Source organism: Puma concolor, chromosome A1 (genome assembly GCF_028749965.1).
Source record: "Puma concolor isolate L17-30 chromosome A1, mPumCon1.1.hap2, whole genome shotgun sequence".
NCBI lineage: Eukaryota > Metazoa > Chordata > Mammalia > Carnivora > Felidae > Puma > Puma concolor.
Genome location: NC_141667.1, coordinates 116,859,179 through 116,879,891, shown reverse-complemented (window position 1 = coordinate 116,879,891; position 20,713 = coordinate 116,859,179). Strand labels below are relative to the sequence as shown.

General features: G+C 37.3%; 1 protein-coding gene across 4 annotated transcripts in view; it reads right to left on the bottom strand.

Moving 5' to 3' along the window:
* PLPP1 (phospholipid phosphatase 1) overlaps positions 1 to 20,713 on the bottom strand; it is a 90,099-nt gene that overhangs the window by 55,521 nt on the left and 13,865 nt on the right. Inside the window, exon 2 of one of the 4 annotated variants that reach the window (XM_025924380.2) lies at positions 4,568 to 4,722. The exons of 2 other annotated variants lie outside the window; for them this stretch is intronic. In XM_025924380.2, coding sequence (XP_025780165.1) covers positions 4,568 to 4,722 — 155 coding nt within the window. Of the gene's footprint in view, positions 1 to 4,567; positions 4,723 to 20,713 lie in introns of those variants that run through there. One more of the 4 variants, XM_086700934.1, reaches the window with a different exon arrangement.

The window sequence follows — 20,713 nt, the reverse complement described above, 5'->3', positions numbered from 1 at the left end:
AAGGGCGACAAGCCTTGATTCCACTGGGAGAGGGCAGAGAAGTTCTGCATTCAGGCTTCCCCTAACCCCATTTCTTGAGGGTTAAGGGAATCTCAAGGGTTCCCTCAAGGGAAATTGAGGTCCTGGGAACCTCCAAATTTGTAGTAGATTTATGAGAAGTATAGGTGGCCTGGAGACCCCCAAACTTGTGACTGCTATCTCAAGTGAGGGCAGTCTTGTAGGGGTAGGAAGTCATGGAAATCCTCTAGATTTGTAGCCAGTTGGTTAGAAGTGTGGGTGACCTGCGGACCCTCAAACTTACATCTGACAACTAAAGTAAGGACAGTCTTTTTGGAGACTATGACCTTAAACTAGTTGAATCTAATGCCAATTCTGGGTGGTTACCGTCAGAATTGGATTATAGTATACCACTACATGCAAGACAAAATTTCTGTCTTTAAGGAGATAGATATGGGTTTATCAGTAAATCCACTCAAGTCCACAGACAAAACAAGGACAAGGAGTGGAATTTTTATTTTAATTTATTATGCATCTTCAAAATATCATTATTTAGGGGTATCTGAGTGGCTCAGTTGGTTAAGCGTCCAACTTCGGCTCAGGTCATGATCTCACAATTCATGAGTTTGAGCCCGCATCAGATTCTGGGCTGAGAGTTCAGAGCCTGGAGCCTACTTCAGATTCTATGTCTCCCTCTCTCTCTGTCCCTCCCCCGCTCACACTCTCTCTCCCTCAAAAATAAACATTAAAAAGAATATTTTTTTAAGTATCATTATTTAAATCTTTTCTTTTGGTACTTTCTTGGAGACAGACTAAACTAAACCCACAAACTGAACAGTTAAGCTTCTGGAAAAACTATGTGAAAATGGGTATACAGTTCAGACAGTTAAGCTTCATGTTTATCAAAATGAAAATGGGAAACTTTCTAGTGGGTTTTAAAATTACTAAATTAAAAAAAAAAATTTCTAAATAGCCTTCCTTATTTGAAAAATTGTATGTGTTCATGGGAGGAAATAAAATAGGAAATATGAGAGATAACATGAAATAATCTCATATACTAATAATCTCACTATTCAGAGAGAACCATTACCACTCTTCTGTTTCTCCTTCCCACTTAATATATTAAAGAGATCTTTCTAGTATAATAAATATCAAAAATTATAAAATGTATGGATATTACAGTATTTCATCACTGGGGTAAATCATAAACAGTCTCCTAAAGCTGAACTATTTCCAATTTTCTACTACAAAAAAATAATGTTGTAATAAACATTCTTGTAACTAATTCTCTCCAAGAAACTGGTACCATTTCCTTAGGGTAAACTATTTGAAACATAATTTCTAGGTCTAATCATATATTCATCTAACATGAATTTATACTCCTACCCACTTTTGGATATGAGAATACTTGTTTTATACACTTGACAAGCTAGGGAAAGATTTTACCTTTGCCATTGTAACAGGCCAAACCATTTTATCAGTGTTGCTTTAAAATGAACTCCTTTGGGGCACCCAGGTGGCTCAGTCAGTTAAGCGTCTGACTCACGATTGTGGATCAGGTCACGATCTCACATTTTCATGAATTCGAGCCCCTCCTCGGGATCTGCATGCTGACTGCACAGAACCTGCTTGGGATTCTGTCTCCTTTTCTCATTGCCCCTCCCCTACTCACACTCTCTCTGTCTCTCTCAAAATAAATAAACTTTAAAAAAATAAATAAAATTAAGTTAAAATGAACTCCTTTGATTTTTTTAAAAAATCACATCTTTTTAAAAATATTTTTTGGCAATTTTTGTCTTCCACTGACAACTTTCTGTTCATGCCCTTTGCTCACTTTACTTTAGGGCATTCATCTGTTCCTCACTAATTTATAAGAAAATGTATATATAAACAGTCTAAGCCTTTTTCACATATATCCAAATATACCCATAGTTGGTCATGATGCAGTTGACATCACTGTGAATAATATACAGTGTCTCTTTAGGAGTTTTTATAAGCTGGCCACAGAAAATAGTCTATACCATTACTTTAGGCTAAACATTTTTACTACAAGGTTATACCATGGAGCAATCAAGACCTAAAAAAAAGTTTCAACCAGAAAAAAAAAAAAAAAAAAAGACTTAAAAAAACCAACTACTCACACTCACTACTCAAGTCAATGTAAAATAACCCATTAAACACAGACAACAGTTTTCTATTCCCAAACTGTATACATTTTAAACTCTAGAAAAAGTATACTAATTCATTGCAACACAGGGATTTGGGATTTAACACTTACTTTATCATTACTATCATTACTGTGAAAGTTTGCATGAAAATTCAGGATTCTACCGTTTTCTAGAAATGTAAAAATTTACAAAAGTAATGTATGAGGAATTACAGAGGGAGAAGATAAACCTACTTGAAGTCAAAAGGAGAGGAAAAAAAAATGTCAAATAAAAAGTGGATTCTTAAAACGCAAAAAGAAACCTTAAGACCAAAAACATAGAAATCTATAATTTTCTGAATGTTGCATCTTTTTTGATTAGCTGATAAAAAGTACAGAACGCATTTTTTAAAAAAGATTATAGACCTCAAATTGTAAAATAAAGTCACTGTTTAAAATCTTAGTACTCATCCAATTATAAAGTATGTATGCATATTAAGTTACATCAAACACAAACCACTTTACAGAAAATAAAATTGTCTTCTATACCAGGTCACTTCACTCAATAGCAACCTTATGCGAATTAGTACTGAAGAACCCAAGGATTCCTATCTAAGTCTTTTCCTGTTGTTTTTTAAAAATTTAGCTTTATTGCTATTAAATTAAAAGGTGCTTGATATTTATTAATAACTCAAAAAATGTTATTACTAGTAAAAAAAAAAAAAAACAAGGAACAAAACAGAATTTCCAATGTGTTCATAATGACCTAAAAAAATGTCCAACTAAAGGAAATAACATCAAAATATTAACTGTCTTCAGGTGGTAGAACTAAGGGTGATTTCTTTTTCCTTTATATAACAGATTTTCTTAAACTCAGAAATGAGTATCTATTATTTATATAACTAACCTTTGTAAAGAAACAGATAAAATGTACCAAGTCAAACAACTAAAAGTAACTTCCTGATAGTCAAGCAATTATCTCCTCAAGTAAAGGGATAGTTTTTAAAAACTTTATCTGGTTATAGCTGCTCAAAATAACAGCTGCAATAAACACCCTGCACTTCATACAAAGTACAGTTACGGTAAGACAGTACAGTCTATTTTCATCTAAGTAGCAATACTATACGCTTTGCTGCACAATGTTTCAAAAGCTTGAAGCCTAAAATAAACCTTACCAATTATGATGGAAATTACTTTTTAGGGAAAAATTAATTATCTCCCTAAAGTAAATCCCAGATTTTTCTCCTCTTTTAATCCTATGAAAGTACTTACAATCAAATTAGAATGTGTAGACAATAAAAGGAAGTATTTAATATATCTTGATACATTACAAAAACCCCGTACCCTTTACCTTCCACAATAAAGTGCTAAAGACCATCCAAAAACAAACAAAACAACACAAAATTCTGCTAGTGAAAAAGAAAAAAAAGAACTCAGGTATGAAATGGAAAACCAAAGAAGTAGTTAGGTTATTATTCTTAGCCATCAGGGCAAAATAGGGAAAGAAAGCTAGCCAGTCTTATGATGGAAACAAGCCTGCGAGGTCTGCTAAGACAAAGTTTTTAAGTCAGCCATCTGGGGAAGCCAACTGCCAAAAGACAACTGGTCAAAAGGAGAAATACACCAGGAACTGCTGCACTCCCAAGACACTCAATGAGTAAATCTTTGCTCCTTCTCTTCTATTTCCAAGTCACATAAAGAGAAACAGCAAAGGGCAAGATTCAGGAATCACAGCCAAGGATAAAAAAAGTAATCATGAAAAAAATAAATAAATAAAAGACAGTAATCACAAAATCTCATTGGTCAATCCTAACCCTAATTTGTGAAACTTAACCTAGAAGGAAAGTTTCCAGTTATTTGAAAAAATGAAAACCAAAATTATCCTATAAACCGATAAACTATCTAGGTCAATACTATTTTTAAAATAGTAAGTTTTAATGTATTCCGAGGATTTTATTTTGCATATGTATTGATATTCTTTGTGCTGAAGTGTTTTCTCAATTTTAATAAATAAATCTATCTCCTTTTTATAGCTTCAATTTTCATTTAAAATAGGATAAAATAAGCATCATCTTAGTTATAGCTCTGCCATAAAACAGCTTACTGGGCTTAAGCAAGTTTCTGGGCCTAAGTTTCTTCACTGATGTACTGAAAGGGGTTGGTCCAAATGACTTAAATGAACCCTTCCACTGTAAAATAATCATTCTCTAATTCTTCAGGATGACATCAAGTTGTTTTGGGTAACATCCCCCTGTAACTGAAGTAACAATGTCTCTAGGTTAAAACAGTGGGTATCCTCCTCAGTCATTCACCATATCAACACTGGTGAAGACAGTGCTACAGATTTACTCCCACCCCAACTCCATCACCTCATCCAACCTCCGCACAACATACCCATCACTACCTACTTATTAATTTACTTACAGAGGAAATGGGTAAACCAAGCCCCACTATGTTGAGGACAGTGGATGTGACGGTACTGTCATGGTACGGATACTGGATGCTGTTGTCTTTACAGAAAAAGCCTCTCTGAAATGGATATATTTGGCCCAAATTTAGAACAGCCATAGGCATGGAAGCTGTTGGGGAAGGGAAAAAAAGACACACATGGTTAAATTCAGTTCACTTCATTAGGAAGTAAAGTCTACTGAATGGGATGCAAATCTTAACCATATTTGGTACTTTTTGAAAAGGATCAATATTCCAAAATACCCAAGAGTGAAGATTAAGGAAACCATGCAGCATTAGCTTGTCCATATCAGCCCCACCTTTATCAAGTATAAATTCTCTTACTTGCGTTGACCTCTGATTTTAAAAACATACAATAAAGAAATCCCCATGGAATTGGCCCATGGAAAAATAAAGTTGAAAAAACAAGAAGGATTTATATTTTACATTTTGTAATTAATTTATTTTTAATTGACTTGTTCAGTATCTTAAATATGTTTAAGAAAAAAAAGGGAAAACTTTGTGAATACATTAATTTTGAGCAATATCATAACAGCCAAAAATAGTCAAGGAGGGGAAAGAAAGAAAATAGAAACCATAAGTACATCTGATAATAAAAACTGAAAGAAACTAGTCTTTCAGTCTTTATTCTCAAGATAAATTTAAAATGATTTTTATTAGCCCTGGCAAGGCTCCAAATCACTTTAGTAAGTTATACAGGAAAAATGAAATTTTCACCCAAATAAAATGAGAGACCAAAGAGAAGTTAAATAAGTTAGTAGCTTTGTAATAGGCTCAAGTTTACCATGTTTTTATGCTTTGTTTCATATAATTCAAACAGTCAAGCATTTACTCACTACTAGCTCAGTACTAGCCTAGGCCATACAGAGAGACACAAACTAGTATAAAACACACCCTGGGTTCAAGAGCCTAAATTGTAGACACAGAATATACACTAGAGGAAATGGTTTAAAAAGTAATACCAAGATAAACTTTTAGAGGGTGATGAAACTGTTCTGTATCTTAAATGTGATGGTTATCCATAACTCTAAGCATTTGCCAAAACTCACAAAATGTACGACAAAAAATGAATCTTACTGTTTGCAAATTTACAAAGAAATACCATAAAAAGAAAGTATGGCTAATTTCTTAAAAGGTATAAAAGGTCCTATAGGAATTCAGAGGTCAACGTGAACCAAAGTAATTAGAAAAGACGATTTTTTAAAAAAGCAACTGAATTGAACTTGTAACAGCAGGTAAACTATAGGCAATAGGGAGGGGCTCAAGGAGAGCATTTCGTGGTATAAGGAAGCATGCGTAGCAGGAGGTCGCACTAACAAGAGCAGACAGGGAATGAGCAAGGGGTTTTTCAAGGTATATAACATTTTATAGCCAACATGTATTACATGCTCACACATGACAGGCATTATGCTATGCAGAGTAACTCCATCCTTACCTACAACCCTGTAGGTAATACCACTTCTCCCATTTTTCACACAAAGTTATTATGAGGCTTAGACAAATGCAGACCTTGCTGAAACTAATAAATAGTCGAACCAGAATTCCAACACAGGCTGATTCCAGAGTCAATGTATATATGGCCTCCCAAGGAGGCCAGTGATCTGGATAAATTAGGAGATTAGAACTGTGAAAAGAAGGCAAGACCGGGAGGCAGGAGACGTGTTGTCTGGAAAAGCTTGTTCAGTATAAAATACTTATTATGTTCATAAAAAAACTCAAAGTGAATGGAATAAAATGTTCTCTGCTACAGATTACTCTTAATTCTTCAATTATGGGTGTTTTTTTGGGGATAAACAGTGCTTGAGATTATTGTATTTAATAGAAAGAATTAAGCATTTAAAATACTGGCCTAAAAAAGGACTTTTCCTATAGGAAGTAAAATATCACTGTGCTCTTTGTTCAGATAGGATCAGCAACAGGGTAAGATAAAGGATGTGAGAAATTCACTTTAAAAAAAAACAAAGTAGAAAGGTGACCATTTCATACAGCTTTGAAACAATCCAGGAACTAACTGATAAGTAGTGTGTTGACAGTGAAAATAGAGAAGGATGCATGAAAGAGTGTTGTGAATATAGAAATGACTCAACTTCACGCCCAGTCACAATTACTGAGGCAGACTTGAAGGTGAACTTCAGGGTTTGGAAATAAAATGGTGGTCCTACGGACAGAAATGTGAAGTTAGGAGTGGAAGGTGGTTTATGATGGAACAAAATTAGTTTAGTATTATTGAGAATATTGCCTTTGGGGTAATCTGGTAACTTCTTAGCCTGGCCTCATCTTTCACTCTTCCCCATGTAGCCCTTCAGACTCCAATCACACTGAACCATTTGCTGTTACCTGAACATACTATGTTTTCAAAACCCTAGGTGCCTTCATATATGTTCATCCTTCTAATGGGGATACTTGCCCTCTCATTTCCCCTTCAGTCCAAGGCAGGCATGCCTTACTTATCTGTCCCATGGCACCTTATAGACTCATCTATCACACTGTATTATATATTGCTTCTGACATTCTGTCAGCAACTTCAAGGCAAAGACACTATCGTTCTCGTATTCTTTGCATCAGGCACACACACAGTTGGCTCTAAATGAAAAGACACTAAATGGCTAAATGAATAATGGATAACAATCAGAAGTAGGGGGAAATATGCAAGTTATTGGCATTAGAAGTGGTAACTTAAGCCAGGGGAATCAAACAGTTCAGAAACAGCCAAAATCAAAACTAACAGAGATAAAACAATCAGCTAATGACTAATATCCATAGTGAAATCATGAACAGAGACTGTAGGAGAGAAAGGAAGAAAAGATGATTCCATGCTCTAGAGGGCAGGGGCTGTGTCTGTTTCATTCAGCAGCACACACTGGCCATTCTTGGCAAAGAATGAACAACAGAGAAATAGGGCAATGTTGTGATACAAAAGCCAACAGAGGTAAGAGTATCAAGCCTGTATCTAGAAAGGTAAAATGTCAAATACTGAGACATTAAGGAGAGTGAGAACTGAGTAGTCTATGAGGTCTGAGTAAAAAGGGTATCTCAGGTAACCACCCTTTTATGATAATATTATACCACCTGCAATAACACTCCAATATCTTTATGAAGAATCTTCAATAATGAGCTTCAATACTGGACTGTCACTGTCTAAGCATGAATCTCTTTCTTCAGGTTAAATATATCACAATTATTATCTCTACTGCTCATATATTTTATATATACACATGTGTAGAAGCACATCCCTATGAAGTGAATTCAGTGCCCCAAAGAATTCTTATGTTGGAGCTCTAACCCCCAATTTTATCATACTTGGAGGTAGGTCTTTTAGGAGGTAATTAGGGTTGAATGAGGTCATAAATCCAATTACTTAATCCAACAGGACTGGTCTTATAAGAAGAGGAAAAGATGGGGGGTGTCTGGATGGCTCAGTTGGTTAATCGTCTGACTCCTGATTTTGGCTCAGGTCATGATCTCATGGTTCATGGGTTAGAGCCCCATATCGGGCTCTGTGCTGACAGTGCAGAGCCTGCTTGGGATTCTCTCTCCCTCCTCTACTCATGCTTTCTTTCAAGATCTCAAAATAAATAAAACTTTAAAAAAAACATTTTAGTTAAAAGAAGAGGAAAAAAGAGAGATCTCTCTCTCAGTGTGCATGCCTGAGGAAAGGCCATGAGAGGACACAACAAAAAGGTGTCCATCTATAAGCCAGGAAGAGAGTACTCACCTGAACCCAACCATGATGGCATCCTGATCTTACAATTCCAGCCTCCAGAAATATGAGAAAATAAATTTGTTGTTTAAGCCACCATATCTTTGGCATTTTGTTACAGCTGACCAAGCAGACTAAGGCAGGCACACGCATGCACACACGCACACGCACACGCACACACACACACACACACCATAGCATATCTATCCCCCTAAACAGACACCTCTATTTAAAAAGCAATGGAATATTCTCTGCCATAGAGATAATTTTCAATAATATTTTAGGATAGTAATGGAGAATACTGTGTTCAAGTTAGTGTTATAGGAAGATGCTTCTCTAAATAAACCCTCTCCTGTGTCTCCTCCTCTCTCTGACCCTCCCCACTCATGCTCTTTCTCTCTCTTAAAAATAAAATAAACATTAAAAAAAAAGAGGGGGTGCCTGGGTGGCTCAGTTGGTTAGGCATCTGACTTCAGCTCAGGTCATGATCTTGCAACTTGTGGGTTCAAGCCTGGAGCCTACATTGGATTGTATGACTCCCTCTCTCTCTGTCCCTCCCCCACTCACACTCGGTCTCTGTCTCTGTCTCTGTCTCTCTCAAAAATAAATAAACATTAAAAAAAGTGACGAAACAAGCATTCAGTACAATAACTTATTTTCAGTAACTTATTTTTTAAAAGCTCAATAAAGTGAAAAGAATATAGATCAAACATGAATGAAATGGAAAACGAAGGAAAAGTCAGATCAACTAACTACATCAGTTTTTGCAGGTTAATGAAATTATTAGTCTTGTTAAAGGCTTAAGAAAAAAAGAAAAACACAAATACATCAAATTATTAAACTGTTAACAAGGTACCATCTCTATCTCTGGACTAAATCTTATCAGAAACTCAGAGATACTAAGTAAGTCGAGTACACAGCGTGTGGGTATGCACTAGGGCAAATAACCACTATTACACAGGTGGTAAGCAGGGGAGCCAGCATTTCAACAAAAAGTTCCTCTTCTTTTCACCACATCATACCACTTTTTTTTTTTAATTTTTTAATTTTTTTTAGGAAAGGAGTCTAACCACCAGGGTCCCATTTCCCTGCTCTACAAACGAGAAAGAAGAAAAACATTTTCTTTTAGGTCCCATTCAGTCAAGTTCATGATTCTTAGAGACTAAGTTGGTCTACATACAGACAATTGATTTCTTTCAGTAGGACTAGGTATGAAGGTGGAATTGCTCTGTGTGACCTAGGATGCATCTTAATCTACTACACGTGGGCTGACTGAGCCATCCTAAAGTCTAAGTATACTTTGCTGTAAACTACAGAAGAGAAATGTGAAACTTCAGCAAAACTTACAAGAAAAATAAACAGTGAGGGAACTGCTTCTAGGGGTTCATGGTTTACCAAAAGGTAGTGGGTAAAACCCTTATGTAAAAAATATTTTCCCTTTCAAAAAGAAAAAAAAAATCAAGCATATGTAAATTTAACTATGTTTGTGTATTTTTCTACATATAGTATACTTGAGTGTAACAAGTAAGTCTACAGTTACTTTCGTGAAATGTGCCTCTACAAACCCTTTCATTTTCTCCTTTTAGCAGTCCTAGGTTAAAAGTAAATAAAAACTTTTTGGCTCTTTACTATTTTGTGTTACTTGCGCAGTTTATAGAAAGTTGTATTCATTCCAAACTTAAGGAATGTTCTTTATTTGGTGTCCAATTAAGTTTGAACAAAATACATGGGGAGGAGAGAGGGATACAGTATTTTTCTTGCTTTCTTTGCAAACAGGTGTTGCATGTTCTTTCCAGAATCACATGAAAAATCCTCCTGCTAACTGACACGTTATATGTTACATCTGAACAGAAGTTTTCTTCCCCTCCTTTAAAAAGATCATGAGATGTCCATAAGTAAAGGGTCACTGGGTGGCCCAGTTGGTTAGGCGTCCAACTCTTGATTTCAGCTCAGGTCATGATCCTACAGTTCATGGGATCAAGCCCAGCATCAGGCTCCATGATGACAGCACAGAGACTGCTTGAGATCCTCTCTCAACCTCTCTCTGCCCCTCCCCTGCTCACTCACTCTCAAAATAAAAATAAACAAATGTTTAAAACAAAAATGTCCAAAAGTAAAGAGAATCATTCAAAATTTCTCCAACAAGTGAAACTAGTAAGTTTGCAGGTAAGATGGATGGTTTCTTCTACAGCACCCCTTCCTAATTACTACTCCTCATCATTTGACAAATGTTTCATGACTAGCACACAGCTAGACTCATATAGCTGACACTCAAGAGAGAATGAAGAGAAAAGAATATCTGGGGGTGCCTGGGTGGCTCAATTAGTTGAGCATCCAACTTCAGCTCAGGTCATGATCTCACAGATCGTGAGTTCAAGCTTTGGATCGGGCTCGCTACTGTCAATGCAGAGCCTGCTTTAGATCCTCTGTTTCCCGTCCCTCTCTGCCCCTCCCCCACTTACACACGTGCTCTCTCTCGATCTCTCTCTCAAAAATAAATATTAAAAAAAGAAAAAAGATGAATATATGAAATTATCAATTATAAAGGGGAGAGGTGAAGCCACGAGATTTTATTAAGATCACTCAGTGAAAGAGACAATAGTCATAATCTTGGAAAGAAAACACAAAGTCAACAAAGCCAACTAATATGGAAGGAACTACCAGGAAAACAGGATACAATATGAAAGAAAAGATAATGCCAGGAAAAAATGAAGGGGCACTTTAAAAAAATACCAGTAAAAGTAGCTACTTTTTAATTAACTCTTACCCTATATCCTGACAGTATGGTACGCGTTGCAGTTTTCTAATCTCAATTAACTTGAAAAGGTAAGTACTATTATATCGACTTGAAGATAAAGAAACCTGCCCAAGGCCACAAAGGTTGCAGAATTAGGATTTGAACCCAGGTCAATGAGGCCATGCACCCACTGAGTTCACCTGGCCTTAACAAATGCCAAGAGGTCACTGACAGAAGAATTGCCGCACTTGGACTGGGAACACAAAGACTGACAAGATTTAAGAAGTGAAGAGCAAGTGGGTAGAGGTGACCTTTATATGTCCTCTGGACAAAAAGGAAGGAAAGGGTAACTTGGTGCATACCTTGAAGAACAAATAAGGCAGAAGGCGGCTAACAATTTCTTTTTGTCTGTAGCACAAAAGGTAGGATAGTGAACGGAGGTGATAGAATGGGTTAGGGGGGGGCGGGGGTGGGATGCAGAGGGGACTTGACAATATGGATGAATGGACAAAACTAGATCCATGGTAGATGGGAGGAAATGAAAGCACAGGTAGACAACAAAGACCATCCAAAACAGGGTCAATTAGAGTTTTTTTTACAAAAAATTTTAAAAGCTTCCTATTTCATTTGTATTGCTATGCAAAGTAGTCACAAAGCAAGTCCCCTTTGGAGAAGCCACACCTAATTATTAGTTATTGGCTTCACTCTTTCCCTGCGGCCATAATCCCCCTGGCCCTTTGGCCCTGATGGAAAAGTGTAGCAGAGGGGAATAAAGAGGACTAAAACACCGTACACACCTCTATGTATTTGGCACCATACTGAACATCTAACATTAATTTTCACTTCATCCTAACAATACTAGAACACAAGCTTCATTAGGTATGGACATTTTTGTTCACTGATATATCCTAAGCACTTAAGTCAGTGCTTACAACAGGGCAGGCCCTCAACAAATATTGGATGAATGCACAGAGTCACCTTGTAAAACAGGTATTATCATCCCCATTTTAAGGATGAGAGGATGAGTCAGAAAGGGTAAGTAACTTAATTAAAGTCATAGATATAATAAGGGTGAAATTAAAAGTATTTAACAACTAGTGCTGCACCAGCACTGGCCACTCAGGACAGACACCAGCTGGTGCTAAAGCTGGGTTCTGCTTCAATCTTTTAGTTGTGGGATCTTAAAGAGGTCCACAGAAGGGACTAGGACAATGAAGGGACCAGGACAATGAAGGGTTGTGGGCTAGAAAAGGTAAGACTCAGATATACACTACTGGCTACCAGCTGTGATAGTAAGTCGTGCATCCAGGTTTCAAACATGTATTTATTTAACCCCAAAACCCTCTAAATGAAGTGTGTACCATTTGCTAAAATGTAGTACCATTTGCTAAAAAATGACAGAGCAGAGGACAAATGGAGGTTTTAATAGAACAGAAAAACATTTTGGGGTATCTGGGTGGCTCCATCAGTTAAGCGCCGACCTCAGCTCAAGTCATGATCTCGCGGTTTGCATGTCGAGGTCTGTGCGGACAGCTCAGAGCCTGGAGCCTGCTTCGGATTCTGTGTCTCCCTCTCTCGCTGCCCCTTCCCCACTCATGCTCTATCTCTCTGTGTCACTCAAAAATAAATAAACATTAAAAAAAAACCAGAAAAACATTCAAAGCAATTCTAATGGAATAAAGAGACTAATAGGCATAACTGCAATGGGAAATGGAATTAGAAATGCATTTAAGATTGATCACTAAAAAAAAAAAAAAGATTCATCACTGAGTTCAATCTGTTGCCAGGCAGTCTAAAAAAAAATAGGATGATCCAACGAAAGTAGGGTAGAGGGAACTGAAAAATGACAGAAATATGAATGACCAAAACAAAACTGCAGTATAAGGATGTTTTGTTCCAGGTCAGTAATTTAGATACGTCTCAATAAGAAATGAAAAATCATAAAAAATTTAAAAAAATTTTTTTAAATAATAAATAAAAATAAAAATAAATGAAAAGTCAGCATTGGCTTTGATCAAGAAACGCCTGGGTGAAAGCTGTACTGCAGGAAGATGAGTTTATGCAAAGTAGAGGTGGAAAAGGGGAAGAGCCCTGAGTCAGGCAGGAGGGATCAGTGATAGAACTGTATGTTTGGGTATGATTCACAGAGATGGCACGTGAAGTATCCAGGGACACGAGTTCAAAGAACAGTGCACCCTCGGCTTTTAGAGACACCTGCGCTCTGGTCACCAGCTTAAAGTGACCACATCTCTGTGGCTGACAGTTTTACTATAAAAAGTACTCAGTTATCTTGCTGGGTTTTTTTTTGTACTTAAGTTGGGACAAAGGGGAGAAAAAGCAGTTTGGATATCTAAGTGACATTTACAAAAGAATTTTACTTTCTGTGCTTTTCTGTCACTAACGACCTATAATATACTCAACCCTGGAGTCTCTTCATTCATTAAGATACTTAAAATAAATGTGTGTATATATTTAAACAGCTTTTTTTAAAAAAAAAAATACCGAGAACTATAAGGACAGGTTATTTTAATATGGACTCAGATTTCTGCACACACACACACACAAAAAGTTGGCCTATTTATTTATACACAAACAAAAATAAAAAGCAAGAAGTTGGTCACCTGTTGTTCCCTTCCCAAAAGGCACACAGTGCCAACTGGCCAGGACCATTAATTCCTTCCACCCTCTCATGGTAACAGCTGTTCCCTTTCTTTTTCAAGCTGGCAAAGGTCACGGTCAGTAGCACTCTTTCCATGCAGATTTCTATGTTCAAAAGGCAAGGAGATGGTGGACATAATAGGGTGTGGGGAGAGACAGCTAATTTTTTTTCTATGTTACTTTCTCCTGGGCATTTATCAGAAATCTGTTTTGGGCTTCTTTGATATTTGAAGCTGTAACTATAATCATTTCTCAGCTGAAAAAAAATTATGTTTACATGAAACTGGAATTGGGGATGATATAAGTATTTTGAGAGTTCAAGGCCAAAAACTGTACAGTAACATTTACATCATTAATGGCTCCCTAATTAGAAATGCATTATGCTATGAGAAGAAGCCAGACTCAAAAGGATACATACTGCATGATTTCATTTATATGACATTATAGGATGGAGAACCAATCAGTGGTTGCCAGAGGTGTAGGAGGTGGGAGGAGTTCACTACAAAAGAGCAGCAAGAAGAAATTTAGGGTAATAAATCAGTTCTGTATCTTGTGTGGTGGTTACATAACTCTGACATCTAAATTGTCTCAATTCAAAGAACTGTATCCTTAAAGAGTGAATTTTGCTATATATAAATTTTGTTTAAGTCTAAACGTTGACTTAAGCCTCATACCCTATTTCTCTATTCCCCTCACCTGTTCCAAACCTCTTGCCACACTGTACATGATGACCCCACCCCTTCCACCTAGCTAACATCTACTCGCCGCTCTAGCTTCTATATAACTACTCATGAAATCTTTGGTGTGGCAGGGTGAGGTCCTGCATAGAACTGGGACTTTTCCACCGAGCTGGGTTTACTTTTGGCATTCTCCCAGTTATTAAACTTAAATGAACATGGGCAAATTACTTACCTATCTAGCTCAATTTTCTCACATGGTGAATGCAAATAAATACTATTTATATACCTCCCAGAACAGTTGTGAACTAAGAGCCTAGTAATGTGCCTAACATAGCACCTGGCACATTAAGACAATAAATGCTTATTCCCCGATCTTTCTCCTCTGCCTATTGCCTCTAATGAAAAAGTAATTTTTAACTTGGAAAATGCATCAACACATATACAAGAGGACTTCATGAAGTAACTACCTGTATTTTATTTTTATTTTTTTGTTTATTTATTTATTTTGACAGAGAGAGAGAGCCCAAGCACATGTGTGCAAGTGCGGGAGGAGCAGAGGGAGAGGGAGAGAAACAGAATCCCAAGCAGGCTCTGCAATGTCCACACAGAGCCCCATGTGGGATTTGAACCCATGAACCATGAGATCATTGCCTAAGCCAAAGCTGGACACTTAACCAACTGAGCCAACCAGTTCCCCTCACTACATGTGTTTTAGTTATCTTTCTTCAAAGGCTTTTCAATAGCCAACAAATTTCACAAAACAGTGTAAGATAGTAAATCAAGGGAAAGATTCCTCTTTGAAGAGGTTCCTCTTTGAAGAGTTTATTTAGTCTTTAAAGAAATTATGACCTATAGGGTTCTATCTGGTTTTTATTTAAGCTTTTAAAACAACGCCTCTGTTGTTCAGATGGGAACACATGGTTAATTTACTTCTCTCTCTGAATTTACAATGAGACTTCCAGTCTCAGCAATCCCATCTACAAACTTCGCTTAACCAACAAAGTCTCTTGTATGAGTAGCTGGTCAACTTCTCCCACTCAGTGATAAGGTCTATATTTCAAACAATAACAAGTGTGTGTTCATTATTATAGTGATTCTTGAATAAAGCTGGCAAAGTGATACGCTTTTAAAATTTCTAGGACAGTCATCTTCTAGAAAGGTAATGCATAAATGCCACTTAAGAGGTTATGTATGGTGGTGGTTGGGGGCAGATTTAAAAACCTTTCAGGAGACTGCTTTAGCAACTTAAATTGATTTCACCATTTTGGTACAAAATTAGTTATCTCGATGCTCAAAAGATGAGTAAGAAATAATTTAAGAATCAAAACTATAAATCAAAAATTTTAAATAAACCAAATAAAATCCAGACCTGAGACCTCACCTGCTTTTAACAGTTCACATGTCCCCCTTTAAAAAATGTATCATGTAATGTAAATCTTAGAAGTATTTATGTGGATCCATCATGTCTAGTCTGAAATTACGGCAAATGGCGAGGATCCAAAAACTAAAAAGAGTCATACTAAGATGTGTCTCTGAAGAAAAATATAAGAACTCTTACTTTGGCAGGAAGTCACCAAAATGGCATATCTAAATTAGTAAGCTTTGTTTAAGACACACACACACACACACTTTTTTTTAAATGCACACAAGTAAAAAAAAACTGGTAAAATTCTTTTTTTAATGGTTATGATTACTGCAGTAGCAAATCATATATCCATTTTCCCAAAAATGTATGTTTGTGCCACTCAAGTTATTTTATACAGAAGATAAACTGAAGGAGGTACTCCCACCAAGTATTACTTCAAGAGTAAGAGCAAACATTCAATGCTGAAACTACACAATAAACAGCAGCTAGTTGGGAAGCAAGAAAAAGGACACGCAGACATTAGTTTGTTGAGTGCCTAATAAGTACTCAGTGCTTGGGGCACTGGTTTCGGCTCGGGTCATGATCTCATGTTTTCATGCATGGGTTCAAGCTCCGCATTGGGCTCTGTGCTGACAGTGCAGAGCATGCTTGGATTTCTCTCTCTCCCTCTCTCTCTGCACCTCCCCCACTCATGTGGTCTCTGTCTCTCGCAAAAATAGAGACACCTGGGTGGCTCAGTTGGTTAAGCATCCAACTTCAGCTGACATCATGAACTCACGGTTCATGAGTTCAAGCTCCACATCAGGCTCAGTGCTGCCAGCTTGGAGTCTGGAGCCTGCTTCGGATTCTGTGTCTCCCTCTCTCTCTGCCCCTCCCCTGCTTGCACTCTCTCTCTCTCAAAAAGAAATAAACACTGAAAAAAAAATTTTAATAAACTTTAAGAAAAAAGTACTAGGTGCTTTATTTACACAGATTCTCATCCCTAACAAATCTATTAAGTAGACAGTATTCTCTCCATCACACAAGTCAAGAAACTGAAGCTCGGCAGGACTAAATAACCATCTGTGTGACCTAAATCAAGAATATATAGCAAAGCAGAATTTTGAAACCAAGTTTATCAGGCTCCACATCCCAAACTCCACCATACTTGGTAACAGTTACTTGGAAAACAAGGATACCAAGTAATCCATTCTTCTCAACAAAGAGGATTCTTTAAGAAGTCCAACTATTCTTACACAGTACCATATATCTAAAAATGGTATTCCTAGGGGCTCCAGGCTGGCTCAGTCAGTAGAGCATTTGACTCTTGATCTCAGGGTCCTGGGCTCAAGCCCCACATTAGGTGTAAAACCCACCTAGCCCCCACCCTCCCCCTCACCACACACACTTGGGAATACAGTTGTTTTTTTAAAAAGGTATTCCTGGGGCGCCTGGGTGGCGCAGTCGGTTAAGCGTCCGACTTCAGCCAGGTCACAATCTCGCAGTCCGCGAGTTCGAGCCCCGCGTCGGGCTCTGGCCTGATGGCTCGGAGCCTGGAGCCTGTTTCCGATTCTGTGTCTCCCTCTCTCTCTGCCCCTCCCCCGTTCATGCTCTGTCTCTCTCTGTCCCAAAAATAAATAAACGTTGGAAAAAAAAAATTTAAAAAAAAAAAAAAAAAAAGGTATTCCTGTATCTGGCAAGATCATTCTTCCCCATCCAGCATGTCATAGGTAACCACAAGAACCTATTATCCCAGCCTATTAGGGTTTCAGCTGATACCCCTAACTGATCTCCTCCCACTCTCCGAAATGATTCCTAGGGCCAGTGCTTGGAATCTTCTCTACTATACTCTCCTTTCTCAGTCCAACATTTTAAAGTAATTACCAATACCCACAATTTCCATTTCTTTACCAAATACCCACTTCTCAGACCACTCAAATATGGAAACTGCTTTCTTTACATAAGAAAAGGCTATCAATGACATTTGTATAACTAAACCCACTGGACACTTTACAGACTTTATCTTACTTGACATTTCAGGAGAATGTAGACATTGTTACCACTCTCTCCTTGGAGCACTCTCTTCACTGGACTTTCTGGAAACATTCTCCGAGTTATTAGGGTTTCCTCTCAGTCTTGTGTTCTTCCTTCCTTCCCAACAATCTGAAATGCTGGTGTTTCTTAAAACTCTGTCTGAAACCTTCTCTCCTCACTTTATAACTCCTGCTTGAGATTTCAATTTTTATGACTTTGACTACCATGAATATGCCAGTGACTCCCCATACTCAGACTACTCCTCAGACTACTCCATTTGTGCAAACAAGGACTTGACTTCCTCTTCAAAATCTCAAAAGCATCTTAAACATAAGGTGCTCAAAACCAAAATCATTCTCTCTTCTCTACCCCTCTTCCTATATCAGGTCACGTTCTCATCTAATGCCCCCCAACTCATTATCTGGCAGCAATTAACATCCATCCATTAAACAAGACAGAACTTTCAGAACTATCCTTGTTATCTCCCTCTCTCTGATTCCCCACATTCTATGTTTCACCAAAACCTGTCCATTTTGCCTCCCAAATATTTCTTAAATCCATCCACCTTTCTCCATCTGCACCACTCCCTCATTAGTCTTACTACCATTATCTCACTTGGACTATTTCTTTCTTTTTTTTTTTTTAACATTTTTTAATTTTATTTTGAGAGAGAGACAGAGTGTGAGTGGGGAAGGGGCAGAGAGAGAGGGAGACACAGAATCCGAAGCAGGCTTCACGCTCCAAGCCGTCGGCACCGAGCCCAACACAGGGCTTGAACTCACAGACTGTGAGATCATGACCTGAGCCAAAGCCAGACGCCCAACCAACTGAACCCCCCAGGTGCTCTTCACTTGGACTATTTCAACAGCTTCCTAACTCATCTCCCTAAACCCATTCTTTTCCAGCCCTAATATATTATTCTACCCTATATCCAAAGTCATCATTTTAAAAAGCTACCCCATGCTTCTATTCAAAACTTTTTTTTATTTTTATTTATTTATTTATTTTTTTTAACGTTTATTTATTTTTGAGAGAGACACAGAGCATGAACTGGGGAGGAGCAGAGAGAGAGGGAGACACAGAATCGGAAGCAGGCTCCAGGCTCTGAGCTGTCAGCACACAGCCCGACACGGGGCTCGAACCCACGGACCGTGAGGTCATGACCTGAGCCGAAGTCGGACGCCCAACCGACCAAGCCACCCAGGCGCCCCTATTCAAAACTTTTTATAAACCTTAACAGTACTCATCTCTCTCCTTTATAGCACTTATTAGCTTATTTTTATATTTATTATTTATTTGTCTGATTATACACATCTCCTCTAAGAGTGTGGCACACAACATGTGAGGGACAAATACTTGTGGAATAGATGACTCCTATGTAATGGAGAATAAATAAGCCTAAGAGAATATACAGATAAAGACCCAGCCCTTTTCAGATAAAGAAACTGAAGCTGTGAACATGGGTGATTTACCCTAATTGTAGGTGAAAGAAGTGGAATTCAAACTCAAACCTGTATGTTTCCAGTGTCCACACACCTAACTTAAAATGCATCCCATAAATCAAAAAAAAAAAAAAATCTCTAAAAACTTTTATATGTTACTAAAAACAAATGGAAATCATTTCCTATATTGGTAAAATACATTTTTTTTTTAAATAAAGTTCTATTGAAACTACAAGGTAAGACACCCTGCATTCTAACTTCTTTAAAATGGAACAGTCTGTTTCTCTCTTATTTTGGGTAATTATAAGATGGATGCACAGATATGATTCACATCCTTTACTCTACTAAGTATTAATAAGTCTGTATCTCCTAGTACATAAACACCTTCTACTGCATTGCATTTAGATAATCCACTGAAATATGTCTATGGCTAGCACCTGTATGAATTGTAAGATTTCATTGTTTGTTCTTTCTGATAGTTCAAAATTTCAAACTCCTCTACCTTTACTAACACTTTAACTTAACAAATACTCGACCAAGTTATAAAGTCTCCCTATCCCAGCATATCATCTGTAATCATGAAAAGTCCAAGGACGTGAAATATGGTAACTATCACAGCATTTTTCCAGCAATCTGATTTTTTCCCTTAGTAAATCCTAAACATAGGTTGAATTAACTGACCAACTTAAAGGCCAGCTCTTTACTTCATTAATTTTATATTAATTTTATCTATTTTATGTGATCCTTATATTTTCCAAATGAAAAATCAGAATCTCCACCACAGTCTTTTTACTGGGCAGCAAGCAATCTCAGACCTTGTGAAGCACACATCCTCATGATTAATTTTCTCAATCTTCTTCCTATTGAGGAAGCTTCATCCTCTCCTGAACTCCCCTTTGAAGGCAAAAACAGACCATCCAGCAATATTTACCTCCTTTCTTTTCTTTTTCCTCATTCTTTTTGCCTCCCTTTTTATTAAAATAAATTTATTTAGCGAAAGCCCACATCAGGGCCATATCAAGAGGCTCTCTTGAGTTTAAAATTTCAGTAAGGGCTATTGAATAATTCAATGCTTTTAAATGTATGTTTTAATTATTAGCTAACAAAAAAATAAGCTCTTAAATAGTACTCAATTTTGTCAAGATTTTCTTATAACTTTGGCCATGTTACCTTAATTCTGGTGCCATACTTCTAATTGATGTTGAGTTTCCATGGCTGTAGGGTAGATGAAACTCCTTACCTGTCCAATGGGTCCCAACGCCCCACATAGTAATCATCAGGCAGGCAGCTACAGCTACACAGTAACACTCAGGTGTTACCATTCCAATCATTAATCAGCTAATGAACTGCAAGACTAGTACTGAGAAAAATTGAAAATCTTAGAAAATGTAATTACTCTATTTCAAGGAACATCTCTCACCTGTTTATTATTCTGCAGGTCAACGGAATAGAGCATAGCACAGGCCGATTACAATGTTAGAAGAGATTCCCTTGGTGTGTTAGAT